This window comes from Melanotaenia boesemani, chromosome 8 (assembly GCF_017639745.1).
Source record: "Melanotaenia boesemani isolate fMelBoe1 chromosome 8, fMelBoe1.pri, whole genome shotgun sequence".
Lineage (NCBI taxonomy): Eukaryota > Metazoa > Chordata > Actinopteri > Atheriniformes > Melanotaeniidae > Melanotaenia > Melanotaenia boesemani.
The window spans coordinates 17,842,666-17,870,318 of NC_055689.1; the positions used below are offsets into that span (position 1 = coordinate 17,842,666).

Below are 27,653 nucleotides of genomic sequence, written 5' to 3' on the forward strand. Positions count from 1 at the left end.
TGAAGGTAAAAGATGGCAATAACATTATATGCAAACTGACTGACTGCTACTTCCTGCTGCCAACAAGGGTTTTCTATTGCTATGGTAACCTCTACTGCAAACTTATTCCTCTAGTTTAACAAGTCCCCAAATCTAAACTACCATGGCTAGTTTGTTCATGTTTAAATAATAAAAATACAAGCAGAAGAAGAGAAGAACAACTCAAATGAGCATTTCCACATTGGAGCAAATGTCATCTTCAAGTTTTGGTTTACAAACCAAATTATCTTCATGAAGAGTAGAATACCTTTTTTTACAGTAAGACCATTGAATGCTTTGTTTACATGTAAACAAAATAAGCTATGATGAAAATTTACTCACTGGTTGGCTTTAGGTACTAGCAATATTTAAGTTAAGAATTAAATCATGCTTAGGGCTAAAATAGATTTAACAATGTGATTACTACCTTTATTTATTAAAGTGTTAAAATTCATGTGCAACTGCTCTCATTCATGTGCAAAACAATTCATGTGCAGCTGCTCTCATAACCAGAACTACTAAAGTCTTATTTTAACCTGCATTTGAAAAAAGAGAACAAAACGGAGAGCTCAAAGAGCAAGTATTATTTCACTTATTCACAATTGAAAATGTATTAAAGTAAACACATGGTTCATCTGACCAAGCAAGAACAATAAAAATACACTCATTAACCAATGAAATGGATGCAATTATCCCCAATTATTTAAAGTAAATTTCATGATCTCAGTTGTCCAACTGATACTCTGCTGGTAATACTGTAAGCACACTTTGACAAGAACACCATCACTTCCTACAATTTTTTACTGTCCATTCTGTGTTCTTTACCACAATTGTGTGCTTAATACATTGGGCAACAAAGTTAATTATTTTGTCAGAAGTCATTTCAGACATTTCAGACAATGATGTCTGTATATGAGAACACAGTCAAACATCTGTCAAAATGCAAAATTGTAATAATGGAGAAAAAAGTTGGAGTGTGTATATATGAAGCTGGATGACAAATCTGGACACAGAGTGCAAAACTGCTTGAGTTACTGACATTTTATAACTACTCAAATGTTGAGGCTTTGTTTTCGACTCATGTCCTCAAAGAGTATTATCTGCAGGTACTATGACTTTTTTTCCTTTTTCTAAATTTATTTATTTAATTTTTTAAAGATGGGTTAAATGATTTCCTTTTACTTACTTCTTAAAATGAACAAGTTAATATATATACATATATTTGAATACATTGCATATACATGTCAAGCTGGTAGTTGTGTCATTTCTTCAAAGTATTCAGTTTAACATTTTCTACTATGTTTCCTCTCACTGTTTTTAGTCATAGTTTAGTTCCTTATCCAGTATTATTACTATTGTCAACTGCTGTTTTCAGACAGCTACAAGTGTGTTGTTCTATCTTTAAAGTGTATCATGTACGAATAGATACGGAAAGAGAAACATGAGAGGCGAAGGCCCCTGACTCAGTCCATGGCCTTTGTGTCAAGCCCAGTATTCCTGCCTCTGTTAATAGGGCATTAGTCTGACTGGCCCCACTGTGCTGGAGAACATGTTGGGTACATAATCAATAATGGAAGGCTGCACAAACCAGCCTCACACAGTCTGGCACATGTGTTCACCTGGAGCAAAAGTACAAACTGTGACGCAACAGACATAAGCGGCGTATTATCCATTAACAAGGTTGCTTTGTTTGCACAAACGCTATCCTGCTGTGGTCATAATTTACCACAGTTTTTAGATAAATAATGAGTTAAAGATAAAGTAAATGCCTAACTTTATCCGTCTTTTACTGTCAATTATTCCATTATATACAAAAAAGAAACAAAAACTAAGCACATGGTTTGTACATAGATGTTATGACATTAAGTACATAGAAGGTGATATTTAAAGATATATATATTACATCCACCTTGTACATATTTACATGTTTGCATGTGCATTAAAACTTACAATGGATCCATAAAATCACTAAACATTTAATCACAGGTATCTGGAATTGAAATCACATTATGATCTGAGTAACTGTTAAAGATCTAGAAGTTATTTTAAATGTGTATACCTGTAAATTTCAACATCTATGTACTAATTCTGACCACCTGAGCTCACCAGATCTATTAAGTGAGGAGGATATAAAATATATAACAAGTTATCTCCCTGCCTTGGAAATGTTTTAGATTTAAACTTAAAAATATACTCAAATTAAAAATTAAAGTTATTTTTTTCATTTTAAAATTGTAGTTTATAGTTTCTTCTATATCATTTTCACATTTACTAAAGTTATCCTGTGGACTAGATTGGACCCTCTGGCAGTCCAGTATAATACATAACCAAAAATCCAACCATGATCAGTATATTGGTGCACAAGGAAATGCAGTCATTATAAACAGTATGTATCAGCCAATTTCAGGATAATCTATAGGTACACATTACCCATCCAGTGGTTTTATGTAAGGTGTTAAACATTAAGATTACTGTTTTAAATTATTCTTTTTCAACTGTGTACATATAGCTTAAAAATTAAATAATGACAACATATTTTCTTCCGTCTTTAAGGTTAAAAACGAATCACAGCAATCTGTTTTGTTATTGTAGACTTTTCCAAAAACATGGAGATAATTTTTAAAATAAAGAGACGTAAACACACTTTGGATCCCTGAGGATAGTGATTTTTATAATGACATTTTATTAGCATAACTAGGATCTCCTACAGCATTTACGAGCTGTAAATAATGCAGCTCAGTGGGACAAAGTTGACGGCAGAGGACTAGAAACCGATACCTAGACACACTTTTTCTTTTTTCTTTTTTAACTGTATTGAGTTTGTAGATATTAAAAGTGTGAACAAGGAAAACTTATATTGGCAACAAACCACATTTAGATGTCCAAAGTTTCAACACTCATTTATTTATTCACCTTATTTTTTTCTTGACAACTTCTGTTATGTGTCCACAGACATGAGAAAGAACTCCAGAACACTCAAAAGATAAATGTGAGCATTGAGATTAAGATTTAATCACATGTTGACACCTGTTTGCTTCAGTCAAGCAGTACAAACCAGGATTCGTCCTATGGTCCAACATAAAGACCTCATGCACACTAAGATGTGCAAAGATGATCCCTGATCTGCGCTCACCACATTCTGGAGACACTTGACAAAGCAGCAGGTCAGTTTTTCTTAATTATAATGGTATACAGAGGAAAAGAGAGTTTTAATATCTGTGTGATAAGACCAACACAGACATCTCCATTTATATACAAGACAGAACCAAGAGGAAGGTGTCCAGTTAATAATTACAAGGATCATGAATGACAATACTTTACAAGCAGCACTTCAGGAGTGGAAAGCTGTCGTCATTAGCAAGCGGTAAGGCAGGAGAGAGGGACAAGGTTCAGCAGAAAATGTGTGGACCTGCATGCTTTGATCCACAGCTATGACATTTAAAAGTAAGCCAAATATAAAACAATCAACCATGTACCTTTCAACAAATACTGGCCAGCACGCTAAAACTGACTTGCCATGTGTTTTTATTATAACATCCTTGAACTACTGGGACAAGAGGCATTGCAAGTCATATGCCATTTGTAAACTAAAACTGGTCAATGCAATGACAGTGGTGGCACTTTGACTGTTCAGACAAAGCTGCTTTGATTCTCCTTTCCTGAAAAAACAGGGCCATAAGATTATTATATTTTAAAAACATCAGCTTATAAAATCATTTGAAATAAAGATGCTTTGTGCATAAGTGCAATAGAGTTACAGAACATAATGTATGCTGCAAAATTTCATAAATAAAACTTTCCATTTGTCTTCTGTACCAGCAGACAACACAGTATACAATGACGTATCTATAAGAGTTTTTCAAAAACGACAACAACAAAAAGAGGAACTTATACCAAGATGACCCACAACCTTTTAGAAACAAATAATCACAATATATCCTATTCTTTAAAATAACGGTAACCAGTGACAGTTGTTACAGTAGCTAACCGAGTTAGCATTTAGACATACTTTTACTGTGTTAGGCTGCACTGCTCAACAGGTTGGCTGGCCTGTGGCACACAGAGCCCTTAAACCTTTCTGTTTACTGACTGTAAGTCAGGTTTGTCAACTAACTGGTCATAACAAGTCATAACAGGAAAAAAAAAGAAAAAACTAGAAAGGCAGACTGGCTGGCTGACCGTGTCTGTTATAGCTTTTTCCTCTGGAAGAGGCTTCATAGCATCCACCTTAATATATATGGGACCCAAAATTATAATGTTTTTTTTTTTTTTTAATTATTATTTTATTTTTCTTCACTTAACACTATCTTCCTACTGACTGAGCTAAAAGTAACATTTAGGGCCATCTTGGTACAATGTAGACAGATAAAAGCAACAATAAATCATCCATGGACATGACAGCCACAACACTGTGCTAATCATACGCTACTGGGTTCTGACACAAGCATCAGGCAGTAAAATGTCAAGTAGCTACAGTACAAAAGCTATGAGGGACTCTGCTCATAAAGGCAACATTTACAGTGAGATATATGCTGTACTGTGCTGCTACAGGCAATTACACAATATAGAGGATTGCTGATAATAGTCACTCTACAAAAAAAGACAGATCGTCAAATCAGAAAAAAATCAATAGCTGTTAATTTTACTCTATCTAAAAATTTTAATCTTGGACACTTAAAACTAACTTTAGCATCAGTGTTTAAGATGTTGAAGGTGGGCTTAAAGAAAAAAAAGGTGAAGAAAGGGAGGCACTATCTGGTGCATGAACAACGCTCTTATTCACTCAAAGCAACTGCCCTCAACCGTTTACAGGTCCACAGGTCAACTTTATCGCGCTACAAGAAACAGTGAACTCATTCGATGTAGTCTAGTAACTCTGTTGGAGCATCGCCAACAGAATAAGTGCTTGTTGGATATACAATTAAAACAGTTTGTCATATAAAATACCATAGCTCAATTTTTCCAGTTTGTTGGGAATTTATTAAATTACTTGTTTAAATCTAAGTTATTCTTTTGAATTGCCTGTTAACACAACTGCACAATAAAAGACTATGAAAAACAATCAAAAAAGGAAAACAGTGCTTTGGTTAAAACAGTAAATAATATATAAAGACATTAAAGTGCCATGCAACAAAACTGTTAGTCTTGTCACAAATAAATAACAGTGCAGAAAACTTATAATAGCAAAGATAAACTTCCCTTTGTGGTTATACCTACAAGTCAACAAAACACAATAAGCACAAGACAAGGACATTTTTCTCTCCATATAGTGAATAATTTTGCCTTAGTCAAGCCAATAAACTCAGTTTTCATTAAACTAGTTTAAAAAAAAATAACAAAGGAACAACAGCTTACAATTTTTTCCTAACAAACAGCTTTTTATGCTACTTCTGAGTTAGAATGATGACTAACCGCAATTCATCTCTTTGCTATCTGAAACCTCTGCAGTGAAATAATACACTAGAGAGCACCAAGCCAATCCAAACTGAGGTAATGTACAGTATATATAAGGTAAATGCATATGGAGCTATCATACCTGCACTTAACACAGATCTAGGAAGAGAAACAGCCATTTTGATGTTTTTCTCTTTGTCCTTCTCTTGATGCAAATAATGGTTAGTGTTTGGTTTACTACGGTTTTGTTTTATTTTTTATGTTTGTTTCAGTGATGATAGATAAAGGAGGGACTGGCCACATACTGTCTTTTTACAGGAAACTGGTAGCCTAACAGATAATTCCTACATGTATATGAAAACTAATCAGAACTAGTCCCAATGCCCAGCAGAAGGAAGTTTATGATCAGGATTAAATGGTCATTTTTTCCTATGAATTCATCTAAAGGTCAGAAGGGAGCACACCATGCAGGGTTTGAGGAGTTGACTGCAAAACCAGACAAAGGATGGGTTTTGGTGGGTTCTCAAAGGAGCGATCGGGGCAGTCATCACATGGAAGGATATCTTTGTTAATATGGTTTGTGTTCATCAGAGCAAGATGATGAGCTGAGCTTTTAGATTGGATTGTTTGTTGTTTTCCACCAGACTGGTTCATCTCTCACATCCTCTGAGCAGACGGGACCGACTGGACTGACTTTCGTCTGGAGAGCTTTGACCTGAAAGGACAGCACTTAATTGTGAAATGGTTCAGTAGTATAAAAGAAAGCAGCACATTTTTCTCTGCCACCCACCTGATAGTCCCAGCCAACAGAGGGTTAAAAGCATATAGCCAGTCATGCATCTCTTTGTCATTGGTAGCCTGCAGCAGTATCCCACGATGCTCAGTGCACACAGCAAATGTGTTTGGAGTCTGTGGACACAAAATACTCATAAGTTACCAAAGTTCATGCAGATGTAGTACTTCAGTTAATTTAGTATATTAAGCAAAAAGTTTCAAATTTAAGCTGATGTTTGTTCATACCCGCAGTAACGTCTGTTTGTCTTCACTGTATTCCACCTTAGCAGATGATAGGTTGATCACAGCTCTCTCCACGCTGTCCCGCTCACTGCGGTACAGGTACACATAGGGCCTGCGCACCACCACGAAACGCCTCACCCAGCCACTGGTGTGAGGCTCTAGGAAGTGCAGATAGCCTTTCTTTGACACAATGGGGCTGCATTTAATAAAATAAATATGTATTAGGACAAAAACCTGCTCCAGAGGGGCAAATAAAACTTTCACAAATTTTTTATAGGGGATTGTGCAGCATGTTTTGGAGCTACATATGCAAAGAGAGCAATGGTAAATGTTAGATTCCCCAGAAAGAATTTTCTAAACTTAAAAAAAGGAATAATTTGAAAATGGTGATAACCAACCTGCAGAGGTTTAAAATCATCAGATCATTAGAAATCCCCCACTTCAATATAAGAAAATGAAGTATTGATTTTTTTTTCAATCAATACATACAGTACGACACATACAACTAAATGGAAATCAAAAGTTACTGTCCCTAATTCATGTTAGTAGTTTAATATTTAGATGTTGTAGATGGCATGTTGCTTAGTATTTGTGTGGCTTTTTTTATTAGCGTTTCACCAACAGTAGACGGCAGTCGGAGCACTCTCAGTTTTAATTTGAGATGATTTACCTCCCTGATTAAGAGATTTGACTAAATGCTTTATTTTGTTAATTTTACTTTTGCATAAGACAGTAATATACAGTATATATATACTATAATATACGATATATTTTCTTAAAAAGAAACTCCATGTAGAAATGTGTCAAAGTATCCTGCAGCTGATATGCTGCAACTCAATATTCCACTGGTCTATTCCTAAAATACCAACAACAAAAATGTAAAAATCAATTAAAAGCATGGAAAAGTACAAAAACATAATTTTTTAATTTATGTAAAACTAATAGAAGAAAGAGTAGAGTTTGTTAGAACAACTATAAAATTTCTTAGATTTTAGATGACAAAAATCTAATCTGTGTTAAGAGTAACTTTTAGCTTTGCTCCCATCAAACTGAAAGCACTCTGCCTGCTTGGTAAGATGCTGACTTGCCATAAGTACTATGCCCAATTGCATATCAACATTTTTACAATTATCCAAAATGAAATGTTTTGTGTTTTCTGACCTGACACGAATCTCCTGTATGTCTGGAACAAAGGTGCATCCTTTGAGAGCTTTCTTTCTGTCCACAGGACTGTATGGGTCCAGGTCTGGTGTGGATGCTCCAGAACTAGGATCAGTGAATCTATACACAAAAAAGCCCAACGTTTTTAATAATCATTGCAATGGAGAAAGGAGGGTTTCAAATGCTCACTTAAGAGTACCCAGTATATCAATCAAAGCCTTTATTGTCATTACACATAATAGTGCCACAAAATTACTCCTAATATCGGTATAGAAGTAATATGTAAATTAATACATTGTTTAAAAAAAAACTAATTAAAAGAATACTTTAAAGTAAAATTATTTAAAAACTACTCCAAAACATGACAAGCTGTATTCGACTGATGAAGTTAAGACTAAAAGTGAAGCATTTATTCACCTCATGTCGTAATGTCCATCAATCAACGAGGGGCAGGTAGAAGAAGGAGTGAGCGTGCTCAGTCCAGACGATGATGATTCTCTCATTAGTGATGCAGACATCTCAGAAAGCTAAAAAACACCCATGCACACACACGGAGTAACAGAAATAACAAGGACACACAAGACAATAGAGACAAATACAGATACAGACAAAACAAACCAGCAACAATTAAGCAAGGACAACACAAACATGCATTCAGAAAACAACTCAATCAGAAATTTGTCATTTTTTCCAGAAATGTACTGCACAACCAAAACTCAATTTGTCTGAGAGCCCCTCGCTGATTAGAAATGTAAAGAGGACATGCAGAGTTATTATGTTAGTGGAGACTGGGTAGTTTGTAAAGATAAGAGGCAGCGAGGGATGAGGTCAGGACAAGAAGAAGGCGATGTTTAATTATTTTAAGGAATAACTTTTGAATTGTGGCTTATTGAAGACTTAATTAATTTATCAACCTGAGTCAATATTATTCTGAAGTAAATCTAGCATATTTTATTTAGCAGCTTGAAACCAACTAGGAAATACTTCACTCAGGTCTGCTAGGTACTAATAACTGATGACATAAAGTTAAGAGATTTGGGTTTTATGAAAATAATTGGTATAAGGTGAGGTATTGGGGAAATAAGAGTAGAACTTCTACAGAAAAATGAAAGAAAGATAAATAGCTGTAGGTCACAGATATGGATAACAAAAAGGAGGGGGGGGGGGTTATATATTTAGTAAAGGTACAGTTGTATACATTAGGTTCAGAGGGATTTATGGGCCGGATTAGAGGGCCTGGGCTGGGGCTCACCTTGCTCTCACTGGCACTGCTGCTCACCTGGCTGTACTCTCTGTTGAAGGTGTGCATCAGCAGACGCAGACACTGGAAAGAGAACAGCAAAGGAAAAAACAAAAATGAACTTGTGTCTGATCAAAACAAAAGGAGTAGAAAACTCAGTACTGAGGCCTCAGACACCAGCAGTCACCTTAGCAGCCAGCTCCCTCTGCCTCTGGCTGGGGCTGTCAGGGGTGGAGCTGCTGTCCATACTGTGGATGAAGACAGGGCTTTTTGCAAAGTCACTGATGTTACTGCCCTTGTAGAGCGCTTCCTGTCCAGCCTGCAGAGTTGCCTCCAGCTTCTCCCTCAGCAGCAGGTAATGTCTGGTCTTCTCCACCTTTAAAACCACAGCATATTTTACTTCACTAGATGTGGTCTCAAAAACAAAGCTAAACAAACACTTGAGTAAATACAAGACAGTGGTAGACACGCTTAAAAGATCCATTAAAGTATGTAGTCTGAGAGTACAACCTCTTTGGTGCAATAAACTGACCTCCTGCAGTAAGCTGAGTTTCTCCAGCTCCCACTGGTGATCCAGGATGAGGCTGTCACTGCGAGGCCTCCATCCCGCCAGGTTTTCCTCTCCTCGCACATATGCCACAGAGGTGTCGAGCACACGCCTGCGACGGCGCTGCATGCCTGATGAAGAGCAATAAACAGTTTGAGCTTTCAGAACATGAAAACACCAATAAGTTAAACAAATCTTTGTTATTTTTATGGCCGTTTTTGATCACCTGGACTCCCGTTGTCTGCAACATGGCAGAGAGTAAGTTCATAAACTCCGGTCACACGGTTACTGAAAAAGAGAACAACACTGGGTTAATAAGTAATTTCTCATTTGGTAAAAATTCAGTTTTTTATGGAAGTTAACAGTTCAGAGTGTGCGTATCTATATCTTCCGTATATCTACCTTTCTGACGGCCGGAGGCAACCGGTGCTGAAGAGGTTTCTGATGGAGCGGGAAGCTGGTAGCTTTGTGTCACGGGAGTAAAACACCATGCAGAAATCTTTGGTGATAACTGTTGGCTGAGTACAGTTCTCCATCTAATGATAGCATATAGATTAATTTAAAAAAAAACAATCATAGGTGTTAAATGACTGGCTACAACAGAACCTTTCTGCTACAATTTCATGAATATTTCTTTCCACATGTGTACCTCTAGGTAAGCAGAGAGGGTAATGTAGATCTTCTCCCCATACGGAGTGACTCTGTTTAGAAGCAGAGAGTTGTGCATGGAGCTGTCCCACGCTGCCTCGAATCGGTAGAAGGTTCTACGGTGATAAAAACTACATGAATCGTATACTTGTACGGCTGCTACAAAAATAGCTCAATGAAAAGCATTCAAGCCCATTTTGTTATCAAAAATAAAAATATGAAGGTGCACAAAAAAATTAATAAACAAATAAAAATAAAGAAATTATACCTATGATCAACTCCCAAGGAGACGCTGCCATTTATAAAGGAAAAAAAGAGAAACGAGATAAGAATTAGAAACTTTTAACTGCAGCTGTTAAAAGTTTAAGTTCTGAAAACAAAGCAGGTCCATGCAAACTGAAAAATGCTTTAAATGCAGTACTGGACTGTAAAAAACACATTAATACAATGTTAAAAAAAAATACTGCAAAATATTTGATCAATTGGTGTGAAGTAGGGGGGGGGTCAAATTAAAGCAGGAAAGTGTTATTTGAATATTAAATCAATAAAAACTGAAAAACAAACTAGTTGCTACATGCAAAATCAGCTGAAAATGTATACTTGTCATCATGTTTTGGCCAGAAGTATCCAGAGGACAGGATGTTGAGAGAAAGGATGTTGGGATCTATGATAGTCTCATCAGCCTCTGGAGTGTTTCGAATCCGACCTGTGATGATATTCGAGATGAATTCTGGCTCTTTTTTTTTTTTTAAAGAAATTTCAATAATTTCCCATTTCTCCCCTCAAATATATGACATGCCTAGAAATGTTACTCACCAATAACGAGCTCCTTCACCTCTTTCCACTCAATATCATTTCCTGTTTCATGAGCAATTGTAACTGTGATCCTCCTCTGAATGCCCTGTAGAGTCACCAGAGGATTGGGAAGTGATTGTGTTTGTCTCAGTCAAGTAGAGAAAAGTATCAATTTAAATATACACAACTGGATAGATGGTGGCAGTATGCAGAAATATGGTCAGACCTGATGTAAGAGGAATGTCCCGTGGCACGGCATCCCACCTCTGTGGTCAACAACAGCTGGGATGTAGCTGCAGGTAGAAAAATAATCAACATGTTACATCTTAACATTCACTTCCACTTTACTCATGAAATCCTACTGCGTGCACTTATTGTTGTCATTTTGTGTTACTTTTATGGTGATCTAGTAGCAACATAATTAGATTGGACTCACTCTCCATTAGCCTCCAGCTCGCAGATCTCAAAGAAGGCCATGAGGTCGTATTTGGCATGACAAGGTCCTGCGGTGGAGCGAGTCAGGGTGTTCAGCTTGGTGGCTGGCACTAAAACACAGAGAAGGAAGTTCAAATGTGTCAACAAGAAAATGTAGACTATTCCAAAAAAAAAAAATAAGTGGGTATTGATAATGAAAACCCATTAAATCTTATTAATGTAAAAGTACCAAATGCTCCGTTTGCATATTTGACCAAATTCCTCATAACTACTACATTCCACTAGTTACAGACTCATAAACAGATTAAAATATATATTAATTTATAATTTAGGCTCTGAAATCAGTTAAAGAGCTGAGAAGTTTAAGGTTTTGTAAGCTCTGTCAAACATCAGTATGTATATTACATATACTTTAATGCTTGCAGTTGCTAACCTGGTTTGGATAAAGGCATCACACGTGGGAACTGCCTCCTGGAGGGTCTGAGTGGGCTAAAAAAAAAAAAACACCACAAAACTATTGCTCAGCCCATTTTTTCCCCCATAAAGACACATCAAATCACAACTTGTAATGAGCTTTAGCAAGTTAAAACTCAAATCCCCTCTGACCTGATCAAATCTTTGCAGAGCAGGGGGAAAGGCTGTTTCTGATAGTGTCCGAACACTTCAAAGACGATGGGCTGAGTCTTTATGTACTCCGTGAAGGACTTGGTTACTTCCACAGTGATCTAACAGAAAAAAAAAATAATAATAATAATATTAAAATAATACCATACCAACTTTATTTATAAAGCATTTTAAAACAACAACAGCTTAACAAAGTGCTGAACACAAGGTAAATCAAGATACAATAAAAATACAATTCAGACTTTGTACAGCCAGGAAATAACCTTCAAATATCAAAGATCTTGATATTTAGGGAAAGTAAGGCTGTAAAAAAAAATGTGTTAACGGAGGTAAATAATTTATGTAATTAATTGCAATTAAATTTTTAACGCATTTAACGTATGCAGAGCATCTGTCATTTATGGCAGCGTGACATGGAGGTGTCTAGAGGCAAGGTGGAACAAGACAAGCCGGCTGGATCTATGGATGGATTTGAGGGCATTGCACCCGTAGAGAATGAGGGCGTTTCAACACTCGCAATTCCTGCATTCTTTAAAAAAAAAAATGAAAAAAAAATTCCTGCAGTTTTACACAAACTGTTCTAGATGTTCTAGATGCTTTCTGGTCCTTTCTGTGTCTGCACCGTCTCCTCCTCTCTTCCTACTCTCCCCGTCCCTCTCCTGCTGTGAGTCATCAAGGGCTGTACGTGATCAGCTGTTCTGTCTTTAGTACTGTTTCTCTTGTGTTTATCATTCAGCTGAGAAGGAGGAAATTAGCGATTTATGATTCACTCTGGCATATATTTACCCAAAAAGTATTGTTTTTGGAAATTAGGCAACATTTAACAGTCTAGTGTCAGACCCTCATCACTGGAGCTGAAGAATGAAAAATGTTGATAACAACAGCCTATTGCAATTAGATACAGTATTAATGAGGTTTGGCAGTGATGCAGCTGTAAAATCTACTTGCTGTAAGTCAGCCATGCACACCTCTATGAAGATCTGGTTCAGATATCTAGTGAGAGTGAAACAACACAAGTAAGTAAGGGGTGTCTTCTCTAAATCATTGGTGCTGTGCAGATGTTGGAGACACAGATCTGATCATTTAGGGGCCATGAATGTGATGAAAGAAATTTTAAACAGGTTCTGAGAGACAAATCAGAGCAGGACTGTTCTCTAACAAAGTAGCTGACAGGTGGTAGAAATTATTCCTATTTCTGCTATGCAGGGGCAGGTCTAGAAAAGTTTTGATGGGGGCCAGGTGGGGGTACTGACCAGGAAAAGGGAGGCCCAAATTAGATGTTTTTAGGTCTTGATTTTATGTAATATTAAACTGATTATTACAACTGAAGGGATCTTATAATGTAAAGAAGATAAGAAAAACTCAAATGAAGATCAGTTAGCACTAAACATTACTAAGCATTGGCTCTTTCTGTCCATACAGTACAGTAGAAACAGGAATATTTCAGGCATTCTTGCAAATGGTGATTAATAATGATTAAATAATTTGTAAACTGTAATTAATCCGATAATTCTTTTAATCAGTTGGCAGCACTAATGATTAGTAAAGTCTGTAGTAGTAGCAATCGGTCGTAGTAATTCACAATAACATTTATTTAATGGTTTTCTACTCACATTTTGTACATGATAGAAGCCCAGTGGAGGTCCTCTGCCAGTGTTCTTCAGAGGCTCAGTGGAGAAAGCTTCATCGTGACGGTGAATAAAGCTGAAAAAAAGTCACATTTGGAGAATCAGAGTCACATTTGGAGAATCAGAGTCACATTTATTAGTTGTATCAGTCTGTTTACAGACAGAAGAAATTGCCAAAGGCATAAAATAAGAGCTGTATAGAATATAAGAGACATTCAAACCAGCCAAACAACATAATGTAACTTTCTGATGCTTAAACATACTTAAACTGGCAGAAGATGTCAGCGTATTCAGCTGAGATGCTGGAAACCTGTAAGACTGTGACTCTGAATGTGAAGGTGCTGCCAATCTTCAGGTGGGAAAGAGCTTTCTCTGGAGACAGCTCCAGAGGGAGGTCCAGACCAAGACCTAAACTCTTTAAAGGGCTGGAAGGAACCTCCAGTGTAGCTGCATGACACAGAGGAATAGATGTACAACGATGTTTATATTTAAACAAATTTATTACAGTAGATGGGTCAGCTTTGAGCTATATGCATTGTAGAAATAGAGGGCCAAACACTTATTTCAAAGCTCCGAAGCTCAGGTTATGTGATGTTTAATAATCATCAATCTGATTGTCCAAATGCACAATCTGCAGTCTAGTTTAAGTGGACCCTGCTCACAACTCTTCTCACCTGCACAGGTGTTGTTGTTGACTTCATCTGCAGAGATTCCAATCTCAACATTTTGTCCCTCTCCCTCCACAATTCGCAGATCTTCCTGGGAGGTGTTGGAGTGTGACAAACCACCTTGACACGACTCAGTCTGGAACTATAACATCACAATATCAGGTTTGCCACATTTTTACAAAAACTTGTGACCCCAGTCCTCTTCTTTCATTTTCTATATCTGACTAGAGAGCACATCAGAGATTACACTGTACAAGTACCTTCTCAAACTGTTTGTCTTCAAAGGAGATCTTGGCAGTGCCTGACTGCCTCACTCCAGAGCCATAATCAGGAGCCTCCTCATCAGCTAAACAGAGACAAAACAAGATGTTGCACCTTAACGTCACAACCATCTCCATAAAAAACAAAGGACATCTATGACATATTCAGCAGTTATGATGAAACTAAAATTAATATTTCCTACCAGAGATGGCCTGCACAGCCACTCTGAGGAAGCCTTTAACTTCTCCCTTCTCACTGACGATGGCCACGCGGTGCACCAGGGGCACTGGGTACAGCAGGTTACTCAGGTACACAAAAGCCCTGAGAAGAGGAATGAGTGTATTTACAGCTTTTTCATTTCTACAAGCATTTATTGTGCCATAGAGTAATAGAATTTAGTTTGATGACTTGCCTGCCAACCAAACGGAACCAGGGAAAGCGGTCATAGAAGGGGTCACCTCCTGTCAGGGCATGGTCGCAGTCCTCCACAGCACTGCTGGGCAGCTCTGCAGCACGGTCATACATCTCTCTCATTAGGTCCAGCCTTTGCCTGCGGGGGGGTCATAGACAGGGAATTTACACAAGGATTTAGAAAGAAAAAGTCTTGTTGATATATAAGGAGGAAATTAGTGTAAATAACAAGAGAATGATATCAAACATAGATGTTATCTGTTTCTTGTTTGCTTAACATACACATTTAATGACATGAGCACTGAATGATTTCACAGATTGAGCCAGACACCTACTATTTTAATCAATAAATCATTGGTACCTTAGTTTTTCCAGAGTCCAATAATGTGTGGCTCCATTCTTTTGATCTTGTACTTCAACAGCGACTATTGTTTGAGGGAAAGGCCGTTTCTCCCGCTCTTTAGCCGCACTGGGTGGCAGCAGGTCGGGAGGCAGTGGAGAGTACAGAGTGTCTGTCAACAGGACAAACTGGAACTGCACCTGCAAAGACACAGCACAGTTTTAACATTGTGTATTTTCTTGTTTACATTCTTCTGTTTAATATCATGATCACATCTCACTCTTATTAACCTGGATTATTTTACTACAGAGCCATGCTAAACAAATTCATTCTTCAGCTGAAGATCAGCTAATCAGAAAATTATGGCAAGTTCTTTATATACAAGCATAAAATTATACTGGTTGATTATACATTCAAGTTAATCTTGATGTGTGCAAAAAGAGTTTTATGAGCTTATTAAAAACATTCAGACAAATTTAAGTCAGTCAAGTCAGAATATAAAAAGATTTGGTTTGATATTTTACAAAATATGTACAATATATCAATTCTTACAATAATTACAACTAACCTTCTTCTTCAGCTCCACACTAATAGCATTGGCCTCCTTGAGGAAGATGGCATTGCCCCAGAGCAGATCCCTGAGGGAAGTGAACTGGTAGAAACGCCACTTTCTGAAAGCCCACAATGCCAGCTCAGTCTCACGCTCTGTCCACGGCACTGAAGAACAATACAGGCAACAAGTGAGAAAACGTCCAACAAATAAGCACCAACACAGAGATGGCTATTTTATAAATCTCTAACAGTAATAAGTAATAGTATCACCTTCCTCCTCAGGCTCATCCTCTTCCTCGGGTGACTCCAGGTATCGAGAGTCCACTTGTCTTTGAAGGGCCTCCAGTTTACTCTCATAGTCCTGAATAAGAACATGTGATATGTTTTATTACTTTGTGACGATATAGCACATAGAAAGCAAACATAAATATGATTCTTCTGCCCATAAATAGTGTTTTTACTCACAAGCCTCTGCTGTTCGAGCAGGTTACTGGCTTCTTCTCTTTCTTTACGGTACTGATCTTCAAGCTCCTGCAGCCTGGAAGATGTGAATTTACTTAATACCAGCAAAAATGTAATAATGAATATGATTGATTTATAAAATCATAATCATCTTCATAAATTAAAAAAAAAAATCCTCCACACCAACCTCTGTTCCATCTCCTGCTTCATGTCGATGCCTTGTTTCTCCAGCAGCTCCCTCTGAGCAAACGCCCAGTCCACAGGCTCCACAGGCGTCTCCGCACATGGCGTCCTTTCCCGCTCCATGCGAGCCTGCTCTGGGTCGTTAAAGCGAAACACGTGGCTCTTGCCCATGATGATGCGGTTCCCTTAAAAATAAAATTTCAAAGGTGTGAAATAATATCATGTCATGCTTGCTAAAAATAAAGCTAATGTCAGAGCTATTGCATTAAAAATTATGTTCGAGATTAAATTATTTTGTAGAAAAGTTTAAAGTTGCCTCTTTCTCCATTAACAAGTGTGGTTTAGTAAGAACACTTACATGCATTATTCTCATTCATTCATTCATTCATATCCAGACTCTTTCTGCCAATATGTTATATTCTGTATACTCTTTAAAGGATAGTTTTTTTTTTCCCCACTCATTCTTTTTAATAAATAATAAGAGGATTTATTCTTACCAGACCGAAGAACAATGGGTGAGGTTACTCTCTTCCCATTGACATAGGTTTCTGCTCCCTCACATGGCTCAAGGATAACACATCCTGATCCAGAGAAAAGTTTTGTAAACATAAAAATATTAAAACATCAGTGTAAGTTCATCCACAGGAACATCCAGCCTTTACCTTCTCCCTGAGGCCCAGTGGTGCTGCTGAAGGTGCAATGTTCATCTTTAATGAAATGACCGCTGAGAACAATGTCTTGGCGAGTCTTGGCATTTTCACGGCCAACCCTAAAGAAAAAAAAAAAAAAACATTAATAAAATATAATAACTGCTAGTAAAGCAATGATTAAATCTGAAAGAGAAAATATTAAAGCCTTACTTGGTAATACCATCTTTGATGTAATACAAAAGACACTCAGACATCAGCGGGTCCTCATTGAGGTTCACAAGATGAGGGGTCTACATGGGAAATATAGTTGTGTTGGTGTGAGTTAGAACAGATCTTCTGAGACATTAAATTACACTCATATGTTGCCTGTGGTACTCATGGGTTAACCAGCTAAGACAAGCATCTTACCTTTTTAGGGGAGAAGACACCCACAGTACCGCCATCCTCTCTCATGGCAACACCCATCTCAGCCAGCAGGGCCTCTCTGTGGAGTTTGAGTCATAACAGATGATTTCAGTGAGTTTACATGTAATGAAATATGCCATATAAAAACATTGACAAAGCCATTTATTAAACAGGATTACTCAAAAAGAAATTATGTTTATCTAGATCTGAATTTAGGAAGTGTTTTAAGCATGAAGGTATTTTACATTATGCATTCACAAATTTATATAAAACTGAAATAACGGAAGCAGATTTTGTGTTTTTGTAATGGTTGCTATAATAAACAATGGTTTTGGTTATTTATGACTAAATGCATACAAATTATGTGTTTTTAGTAGTTGAGCTGTTTCTGTTTAACATATTAGCATACTAAATTAGCTATATCCAATGAAAGAGGGGCCCAATTGTGATGGGGTTTTATAGTCTATCCTTAGAGGAGAATTGGTACCATTTGCCATGACAACCAGTGTAAACACTGCTAAACCACAGCCTCATGATGGTGCAACATGAAGTCAGATGATCACCAAAACCCACAAATATCTAAACAAACCTTTCCATCCGAATGGCCTCAGTACGACGTAGCTTCTCTTCCCATGTTTCATTCAGTTCTGCAATAATTTTCTCTGTTTCCTGTTAGTGAAAGAAAGACTCATCTAAAAAACAGCCCACAATCACAAGAGTATTTAGATCACATCCCTGTCTTCTCCCCCTTCATACCTTCAGCCTTTCAATTGCCTCCTCACTGGCGGGGCTGAAGATGCGATCATGAAGGTTGCTGATGGAGCCAGCACGACTGGACAGAGCAGAGAGCGAGGGGGAGGGACTCATTCCTGTCATGGCGTTGGTCACTGTGGAGAGATCACCCCTTTGATTGACAGCCTGGCGATTATTGACAAAGTTCTTGTAATCGCACAGGTCTGCCAGAGAGAGAGGCGGTGCATGGAAGAGAGCATGGAAGGAAGGAAGGAAGGAAGGAAGGAAGGAAGGAAGGAAGGAACAGACGCCAGATATTCAAGGAGAGACATCAGGGATTCAGAGGAACACGCAGAGACATGGATTTTAAAGGAAAAAAATAAGGGACCGACAGGGAGGAGTACAAAAAAAGAAGAGAAGCTCAAAAATGGATCAAAGAAGCATAAGTGCTTTGCTTATCAAAGCCATTGCAGACAGAGAAGAGCAACTCACATAAAAGAGTACAAAATGTCAAGAGAACTGATGCTTTGTTTCTGATGCTAAGCTAAATTAACAAAGTGAACAAGCTTGCAAGCAAAGTCATGACAAACTTAAAAAATTACCATAGAAACATCTCTATAATGCATACAGACCTAATAAACAGTGTGTGAAAAGCATAAACTAATGTTTTTAAACTGTTTTACACGGCTTTTGGTAGCATAGCTGCCAGCAGCACAAACCTCCAAGCACCTGATTCATAGCTTCTATTACAAGAGCTCCACACAGAGAACCTGGACGTAGACACAACAATCTCAAAAGCTGTCCTTTGGCCAGTTCTTTCTTCCAGAACTAAGCTGGGTGTTTTAATGTATAAACCTTTGGCACCCTTTGCTCAAAAATCTCTGTTTCTGTAAACAGCTAAATGAGAACACTATGAACAGATCCTCCATAGACATGAAGTTAAAGATTAAACATTCTTTTCAATATTTTAAGAAAAGTTAATAAATTATTTTTGCTTTGTGGATTTTAAATAAAATAAAAAAGGAAGGAAAGGAGGAATCATGTAAAAGTGTGGATTTCACAAGGAATTTCAGGTTTTAGATGCTAATTGGCTTGTTAGAGCTACGACTTTCTCACAGTCACCAAAAAACTGATGCAAATTTAGTAGCTTCAGAATAACTTTGACTACATGAGCATTAGAACAACCTTAAAAAGCCACGGGCTTCTCTATGTGGCAGCTTTGCACTCTGCAAAATCAAAATGGCATCTTTAACATGCATCACAGACATCAGGTTGCAATGAAGAACAGATTAAGTTGGTCTGCAGGTGCAAAGTGTAAAGAGTTGTTAAAACAACTCTATACAAAGTAAAAACAAGAGCGTTATGGCAACAAGGCAATATGAACGAAAGAAAAGTTTAAAAATTAAGCGATTTGGCATAATTCCTGAGAAAAAATTACTCCAACATGTTTAACTTAGTTAATAATGTTTGTGTTGCTCTAAATAATCACTCCGTCTTCTACATATTTTTTTCAATTCAATCCATCATCAGGCTTTAGAAACAGTATTTGGGGAATATAAATGTGGTCTCTTCTGTTTTGAAGGAGAATTTCTTTTTTCTTTTAGTTGCAAAGCGCAGGCTTGCTAGTTAAACACACATTTCAAACCAGTGATGGAGGGGCCAATGTAGCGATACGCTGATAGGACAGAGGAGAAAAAAGGCCATGTGTGAGAGTTACCCTCATTCCAAGTTAATTCTCTGTTATCGACAGAAAGAAAGATCTTGTACCAAGACTAAGATTTGTGTTTTCAAGTGTGATGCTCACTTTCTATGATGTCTCCCAGTCCCTGTGCATAAAGCAGGTCTTTGAGACGAGCCACTTCCTCTTTCAGCTCACGCACCAGCCGGTTGTTGGGGTCTTCGTTGATCACAGCGTTGCAGCGGATCTGTTTAGCGCGATCAGCATACCTGGAGGGATGAGGGCCGTCTTGGTTGTAAAGCCATTAGACTACAAATCACAGTTCCTCAGCCTCACCACAGCAAACCTGATCAGGTAATTATTATGGTAGATGCAAGCGTGCTAAAAAAGTCCACAAGTCACTTGTAACTACAAAGCTAACAAATACAGGAAGAAAACCACCTAAACCGATCAGATGGAACTTTTGGTGTGAGCGTGTCATTAACACCAAAATACATAACAGGTTAAAATACCCAATGTGATAACATTCAGAAAGAGATTTTATGACATTTGTCTCACCGGAGAGTACTGAGGGTTTCATCGTAGTTAATATCTGCAGGGCTGAGAGCGGCCACCATGGCTGTACGAGAGTTTCCACCTAAAACATAAGTGAAACAGTCAGTTATCAAAGAACGTGAATTCACACTTGGAAAATCCTTTTTTTGTGTGTGTGTGTGTGTGTGTTTGCAAACCTAAGTTCTCCCTCAGCAGCCAAGTCAGAACTGAATCTCTGTAGGGAATGAAACTCTCCACCTTCTTCTTTTTCTTATTCTGTGCACAAAAACAAAGAAACATGTAAATGTAAAAACATTATTTTTACATTTAAAAGACAGAATAAATTGACTTTCTGCTGTAAATTATGATTTGTATGCCGTTAGTAATCTCACTAACCTTGTTTGGAGCAGAGTCCTAAGAGTTGAAAGAGAATAGAAAATGCTTGTTATCTGAATAATATCAATTTCTGAGAAATATGAGAATTTCTTAATCAATAATCTTTTAGCAAAATGTAAAACCCCTACCAGTTCAGCTAGAGCAGAAATAACTTTCCCCAGTGTAGTCAGAGATTTGTTGATGTTTGCTCCTTCCTGAAAAAAAGACACAAATGAAAGTCAGTCATTTATGCAGCCATCAATGCATCCATGAGCACATTTTAGATTTAGGGATTACTTTGAAACCTTCAAAGAAAAATTTCCCTCTAGTCTCATAAATACTATTAAAAGCTCTTGAGTCAATAAAACCCTCTTACTTTCAGCCTGGTTCCTTTGGCTCCGGTTGAATCGGCCCTCTCACTGCCAGCCAAGTCCACCAGACTGATCTTACTCACCTAAGAATAGAAAGAAGAAAATGAATGAATGAATTAACGAATGAATGAATGAATGAATGAATGAATGAATGAATTCCATATCGAGAAGATTTAACATTTACTAAGTTAGCATACAGTAATTCCTGTCTTTGGAATCTCTTTCCATTCATTTGTTTTTGTTAACAAGCTTTTTTTTACATTTCAGATCATTTGTAAACATGACAGTGAGCTGAACTTTATAGCAAAACCTTTTCTGATGTGTTGTCTGTCTCCATGTCATGTTTCTTCTGTGTGAAGATGATGTTGAAGACAGCATGAGAGCGGCTGCTGGTCTCATTCATGTTGGTGGCAGCCACAGTTCTTAAAAAGAGAAGGAAAGAAATTCACACTCATGTATTTTATCAGATGGCTCCATCTTTTAATCAGCTGATTCCCTCGCAGAGCAAACTACTGATCTGTCTGCATCCATTCACCTGGTTCAGCCTCCCCTTGCTCACCTGGCCTTGTTTCCAGAATCCATCAGGTCCTGAATGTCATTATAGGAGGTGACAGCCAGTTTGGACAGATCTTCCACATAGGGACCCAACAATGGGTGTTCTCTGACACGCAGGTTTCCCTTGTTTTTGGGATTCAGCAGGTCCCGCACACGCTCACAGTAGATCTCCATGTAACTCACCTAAGAGGAGGCAGTCATAGAAAAGTTTTATGTCTTATTGACCAGATTTCATGAACGCCTAAAGCCACAAACGAGTGGAATGTGTGTTTATGAATTTACGATTGGACAATTAGATCTTGAGTTGCTCCTTTTTAATATGTGTTTTTATTTATTTTATAAGACACAAAAAGCAATTGAAACTTCTGAACTTGATGAGTTAAATCTCTTAGGAGTTAAAGGTTAAAAAGTTAAAGGTTAGGTATCCCTCACCTCCACAGAGTAAGACTTGCTGTTGTCATTATTGCTGTCATTGATCTTGGTGAAAAGGTCTTCACATAGCTAGGAAAACAAAGACATGGCAGTCACCATCTTTACCACTTAAAACACAACCACAAGAGAACAATCCCATACCTTTGTTTAAGTCAGATAAATTTGCTGTACAAGAAAGTTTGAATGAATGTTTTATTCTTGGTCAAAAGTTTGTTGTGTCTTACCAGAGGTATGATCCCCTGTTGGTCTTTTTCCTGTCGGCCCATCATGGTGTAGCTTTTGCCTGCTCCCGTCTGGCCGTATGCAAATATGCACACGTTGTAACCTTCAAAGGCATGGAGCAGCATCTCCTCTCCAATGTCCTTGTACACCTGCATCTGGGATGCATAGTTGATGTCCTCAGGCTGCAGAGACCATAACAGTGGCGCACAAATAAAGAGAGTAAGAAAATCATCATTCCACACAGCATGAATACAGACATCAAAAACACACAGAGTGCTGAGGGCAGAAAAAGTTTGATCACTTTGATACTGTTGATTAGATTTAAAACAAATCATTGGTTATGTATCAATGGTAATATAAATTACTGACAAAGATTTATCTGCTGAAAGCCTTGAAACTCACCGTGGTATGTGACCAGTAAGAAAAGTCAAAATTGAAGCTCTTGTTTTCTTTTGGCTGTTTTGGGTTCAGGATGGCTAAAAAGACCAAAACATGTAAGTTAAAGGCATAAAATGCTGAGTCACTCCAACAAGCTGCATTTACTAATGCGTGAACACTAAGTGAATTATTTTGTATTTGCACAAGTACCTGTATCTTTCTCTATTTCTTTTATTGTGCTAAAATAGTACTTTCCCTTTCTATCATTATCTGTAGTATCTGTAAAAGCAGGACGGTTATGCAAGACACCCAGCAGCTACAGTCCAAAAAAACATTTACTCCAGGTCAAGGTTACATACAGGGAGGCAGTCAGAGAAACATTGATGGGGTAAGGCAAAAGGCAAAATCCAGGAATAGTCCAAAAGTACAAAAACACTCTGCAGAAAACAACAATTAAATTAAGAGAGAAGAAGTAAAGAATGGATAAAAATCAGGGGTCCATCACCAACAGAAATTAATCTAAAGCATCTAAGTGGCTGCCATGATAAGAGCTATTTGAATGCTCTAAACACAGAGTTTCAGTCCTTCCTTTATGCTTACTTTAGAAGAGGAAAGTTGGGATTATCCTTTAACAAAGAAAAGGAGATAATGTTGTCCAGCAAATCTTTGTAGCAGCCACTTTCACACATTATAATAGTCTTAATGTGACAAAACATTCCACATTTATACTTTTTCTTCTTCTTTTTTTGTTGTTGTTTTTTTCAGATAAATTTTTTGTTTCTTTGTTTTTATTTAATTGCCAACGTTGACAATGAAGTAATTTGTCCCGCAGTTTTTCCACGTTTATGCAACCTGAAAAAAACAATACCTTGAGAACATGAGAGGCAAATAAAGGGAGGAAGCTAAATGCAACAAGAACAAAACTATTTAAAAGAAAAATGAGAGCAAGCCTAACAAAAACACAACACCTTCACGATCAGTTTAATCAAGTGATATTGTTATGTGCCAGTCGTGACTGTAAAATTTTAGTTATTGATTATAGTCATACAAATAAGTGAGATCAACTGTCCTTTAGGCTTTGAGGCTTCTGTAGGCAAAAGACAGTACAAAGATATGAATTTGATATTAGCTTTAAATACACAAAGTATATTACTTAACAGTACAGTTGGAGATGAAAAAAAACATTGAGCTGTCTGTCAAAATGGCACAACTTTACATTTTGTATGAAATCCTTAGCAAAAGCCTTTTGTCTGGTAGATATTTAAGAACTCAAATAAAAAACCAGTGATGTTAGGGATCAAAGCCAGAATCCTCTGGCTTTAAATAGGATATGAAAAACATCCACAGGCACAATGGGCTGACATGCCCCTTATTTCACATACACACACTTACATCAGCTGACCCTAAGTCTGGACTTGACCAGAACAACAAAGCCTTTTTGGTCCTGAAAACTCGCATGACGAGAGCTGAGGCGATGGCTACATCCTACACACACTGACCGGCTTCAGGCCTGACTGAAGCTTTTGTTTCTGTGTCCAGCTGCAGAGATGCTGCCGGCCTCCCTGCCCACTACTGCAGGGCAAGGCTGCCGATGAGACAAATAATTGAGGGGAAATACTAAAACTGCCTCAATGTAGGTCAAATAAGTATAATCAAAACAGCAAAAGTGATTTTTTTGGGTACTGTCAAGGCTGATTTTAAACTAGGATGAGGTTATAACCCCATGAGCACTGAATCGAACTGTCTTCATCATTCAGATAAACATGCTGTGACTGAGGCGAGTAGACTGGAAATGTCAGTTGACTCAGCTTTTTTCAATAATTTTTAAGATTTTTAATCTTTAAAGAAATATACAGAATCTATAGACATATAGAATCTATTCACTACCAGTTTAATTTCCAACGACATGAATATTTAACATAAGAGCTGTGACCTACTTACAATGCAAATAATTTTTTTCCAGTCATTTATTTGATAACAATACACTGAGTGTGTTGTCATCTCTCTTATTGCATTTCTAAGGAAAAAACACATTTTCTTTATAATTCCCCTGTTGACTTTTTACACTATTAAAAAATTAAAGCCTGTTAAACCAAACAATCAGAGTTAAAATAAGGATAATACGTTACTTTTAGCCCAATCATCCTTTAAGCAATGCTTTTTTTTAATTATAGATGTGTTGTAAAACATTAGAAAATATTTTGCTATTAATAATGATTAATATCTGGCACAAAAATTTTGTGAAGACATATCCTGTTTCACCAAACACATTCAGTCTCCCCATACATAATTAGAAATGTAAAACTTGTCATCTTTTAATCATTGGCTTTACTATAAGTCAAATGCACATCCACAAGTTGTTGGTGATTTTTAATTGACCACCAGATAGTTTTTACCTGTATGACAGATAAAAATGAAAAAACCTGAAAGAATAAAACTTGGTACAAAATTAATTTTAAACTGTGGGGCTGAAGCATAGTAAAGGAAGCTATTGTAAGAAATAATTCATACTGATTTATTTTACAAATATGGACTTTAACTGAACTTTGGGAAATATATCAATGAAATTTTAAGAAGGAATTAGTCCTCATAAATGAGTTTGGTTCCAGTAACTATGTCAAAACAAGGTGGGCAGAGAACATGTTGGCGGATAAGTGAAGTCAACATATTCAGTGTTCATAATCTTATTCTTAAACTATAATTTAACTGGATTATTTAAAAGTCATCCAACAAGCTAAGGTCAAACTCACTCGTAGTGTTTCCCGACATCTGGATGATGCATTTGCTTTCTTTCCCGATCTCCCTGGAGTTGAAGGGACGGACCCTCACTGCCACCTTCACTGAAGCCCCTGCCATGTTGTAGGTGGGTGTGTGATGAGTAGAAGAGCTGGAGATCTGTGTGGCTACAGACACACACCTGACACCTGTACAGGTTGATGATGAAAATAGAATCATCATCACTTGACAGCATTAAGCACAATTTATCAACATGTCCTTTATAAGTGATATATAATTAAGTCTATAAAGTTGGGTTACTCATAACAGGATAACTGTTTTTTGTTTTTTGTTTTTTTCTTCCTTTTTTTTCCATGGGAAGTCTTGTTGCTAACAACTAAGACTAACACATGACACCTTCTCCTTAGGTGGTCTGTTTATCTACTGGCATTAAAGCTTGGATCCTTAAACATGCTGACTAAATGACTGTGCCATTATTTGGCAGGGAGATCATCAGCATCCCTGCCATTCTTCAGTAAAATGGCTGCTTATTCGTTGGGCAGCATCCCCACCATGACTCCAGGCCTTGTGATGAAACTGTATCACCTCATTGCTCCAAGGAAATACACATCTCCAAAGATGTTCTGCTTTAAAATGTATATTTATCATAATCTTCTCAAAAATATGCCATTTCTATTTGATAGACAGGGAATTAAATCTTTTTACCCTCTTTCACCTTAAGAATGTAAAATCATTTTAGATTTACTTCAACAACCCGGTGTTTATCTATCCGCCCCTCAATCGGACATAAATACGAATCCACCGCATTTCACTGGAAGCCATGATAAATTAGAAAAACATCAATTATTTTAGAATTTAAGGGGAAAGATGCATTAAATTCTATGTATATTCATCCATGTATATGTCGTCTCCTCCATCTTGCTTTGCTTGCCGCACCTCAAACACGGGCCGCGTAAACATTCACAGCTCAGACGCCAGAGCATCCACCACTGCGTCAGAAAAGAGGTCAGTGCGCATTATTACGCCTTACATGACATTTAAGGTTTTTATACTTAATGTGTTTGTCTGATTAAGTTGATGCGGTGGTTTTAAAAATATGAAATCCAGTAGGCCCATTTCAAACGCTGCTTTTGGAAACGGTCTAATCAAACGTCAAGTATCCTGACGCAGCGTCTCATATGGGACAGAGGCCTTGAAAAGTACCGAGGCGAAAAATCCATCCGCGCCGATACCGTGAAGTGAAAAACATGTTACGGGAGACGTGTCTTACCTTAGCAGCTGAGACTCGACAAGCAAAGAGTGAATCTATTGTCCATTCAAAACGGCGCCAGGATCCTCCGGTGCCTCCTTCTCGAATCTCCTCAGCAGTCTGTATTTTCTCTCTGTCTTTGGTTAGGCTACAGCATCACTTCCCACGGAGCATCCATACATGGAGAATCCGCCCGGCAAACAGGGATGTGCCTCAGCCTCAGCAGCAGCGGCGGCGGCGGTGCTGGGTGGGCTGCGAACTGAACACAGCGGTGCGTCAGAGAGAGACGAGTGGGAGACAAGAGGGGGAGGGACGAGCGACGGCAGAGTGGATAAACAAGAGGATGTGTGCGCCGTCAATCCGTCCCTCATTCAGTGTGGAACCAGGGAAAATGGCGGCGCAGCTGTGCCAGGGATGCTGAGAGGGAGAGATGACATCAGCTGCAGCATCATCAGCAGAGGATAGAGAGGATGGACCATAACATACTTCAGAGACAAATATGGGAGACTGGGATTTAAACGAGGGATGTTCTTTGAGAATTTGAACAAAATGTACAACCCAACTAAAGGTTTTCACTGTTACTCGGGGCAGTGTCCAGCCTGAGAGGATTTTGTTTGCATGTACTTTAATTTCTTACTAGCCATCACGTTTCAGTTAAAGCATCCACTTTGACATTTGCTTGGCTCACATCTCTACTCTAAAAACTAAACAAAAATAAATAAACAAAAAAGCAAACAAATAAATTAAAAAATAATCATTTTTAAAAAGCTACAAAGCAGAAGGGCAATGGTCAAATCTTTAAACAATGTACATAACCAGTAGTGTGAGTTTCATGTATAATGTTGTGAAATTAAACTGATAGATATAAAGTTTTATGGCTGTCCTTTATTGTTCAATGTGTTTAAGTAAATATGACAATAAATCTTACTCCACCACTTGTAGCCCAAGTGAA

At 37.6% G+C, this 27,653-nt stretch overlaps 1 protein-coding gene across 6 annotated transcripts; it reads right to left on the reverse strand.

The window, feature by feature from the left end:
* Positions 1 to 2,903: 2,903 nt before the first annotated feature.
* On the reverse strand, positions 2,904 to 26,853 carry kif1ab (kinesin family member 1Ab). 6 transcript variants are annotated; one of them, XM_041992688.1, is made up of 48 exons: positions 26,723 to 26,853; positions 25,467 to 25,640; positions 22,741 to 22,814; positions 22,341 to 22,520; positions 22,117 to 22,185; positions 21,689 to 21,867; positions 21,440 to 21,551; positions 21,135 to 21,212; positions 20,908 to 20,973; positions 20,780 to 20,797; positions 20,581 to 20,659; positions 20,408 to 20,486; positions 19,976 to 20,118; positions 18,196 to 18,326; positions 18,029 to 18,108; positions 17,443 to 17,518; positions 17,245 to 17,324; positions 17,047 to 17,153; positions 16,882 to 16,965; positions 16,389 to 16,569; positions 16,205 to 16,277; positions 16,010 to 16,100; positions 15,756 to 15,904; positions 15,209 to 15,387; positions 14,849 to 14,986; positions 14,639 to 14,757; positions 14,436 to 14,521; positions 14,182 to 14,317; positions 13,771 to 13,954; positions 13,493 to 13,583; positions 11,862 to 11,980; positions 11,689 to 11,744; positions 11,257 to 11,365; positions 11,047 to 11,113; positions 10,842 to 10,926; positions 10,626 to 10,731; positions 10,294 to 10,317; positions 10,027 to 10,141; positions 9,780 to 9,913; positions 9,604 to 9,665; positions 9,363 to 9,508; positions 9,018 to 9,206; positions 8,843 to 8,914; positions 8,008 to 8,117; positions 7,591 to 7,710; positions 6,433 to 6,625; positions 6,203 to 6,321; positions 2,904 to 6,127 (listed from the first exon to the last, which is right to left on the reverse strand). In XM_041992688.1, exons 2-48 carry the CDS (start codon positions 25,570 to 25,572, stop codon positions 6,070 to 6,072), a joined length of 5,052 nt encoding a protein of 1,683 aa, XP_041848622.1. In that variant the 5' UTR covers positions 25,573 to 25,640; positions 26,723 to 26,853; the 3' UTR covers positions 2,904 to 6,069. The 6 variants fall into 6 exon arrangements, with proteins under 6 accessions (XP_041848622.1, XP_041848621.1, XP_041848620.1 ...); XM_041992687.1 differs by having other exon boundaries at positions 16,205 to 16,295; XM_041992686.1 differs by having other exon boundaries at positions 8,870 to 8,914; positions 18,196 to 18,395.
* Between the last annotated feature and the right edge of the window lie 800 nt (positions 26,854 to 27,653).

What these genes read in the sequence shown, in the direction of transcription:
- kif1ab (XM_041992683.1), bottom strand. Translation starts at nt 25,572, where the DNA reads ATGGCAGGGGCTTCAGTGAAGGTGGCAGTGAGGGTCCGTCCCTTCAAC. An exon ending in CCAAAGGAACCAGGCTGAAA is followed by an intron (nt 20,974 to 21,134) that starts GTAAGAGGGTTT and finishes TCTTTTTTTCAG; the next exon opens with GAAGGAGCAAACATCAACAA. An exon ending in CCCTCTCTGCTTACCTAGAG is followed by an intron (nt 9,914 to 10,026) that starts GTACACATGTGG and finishes TGCTATCATTAG; the next exon opens with ATGGAGAACTGTACTCAGCC.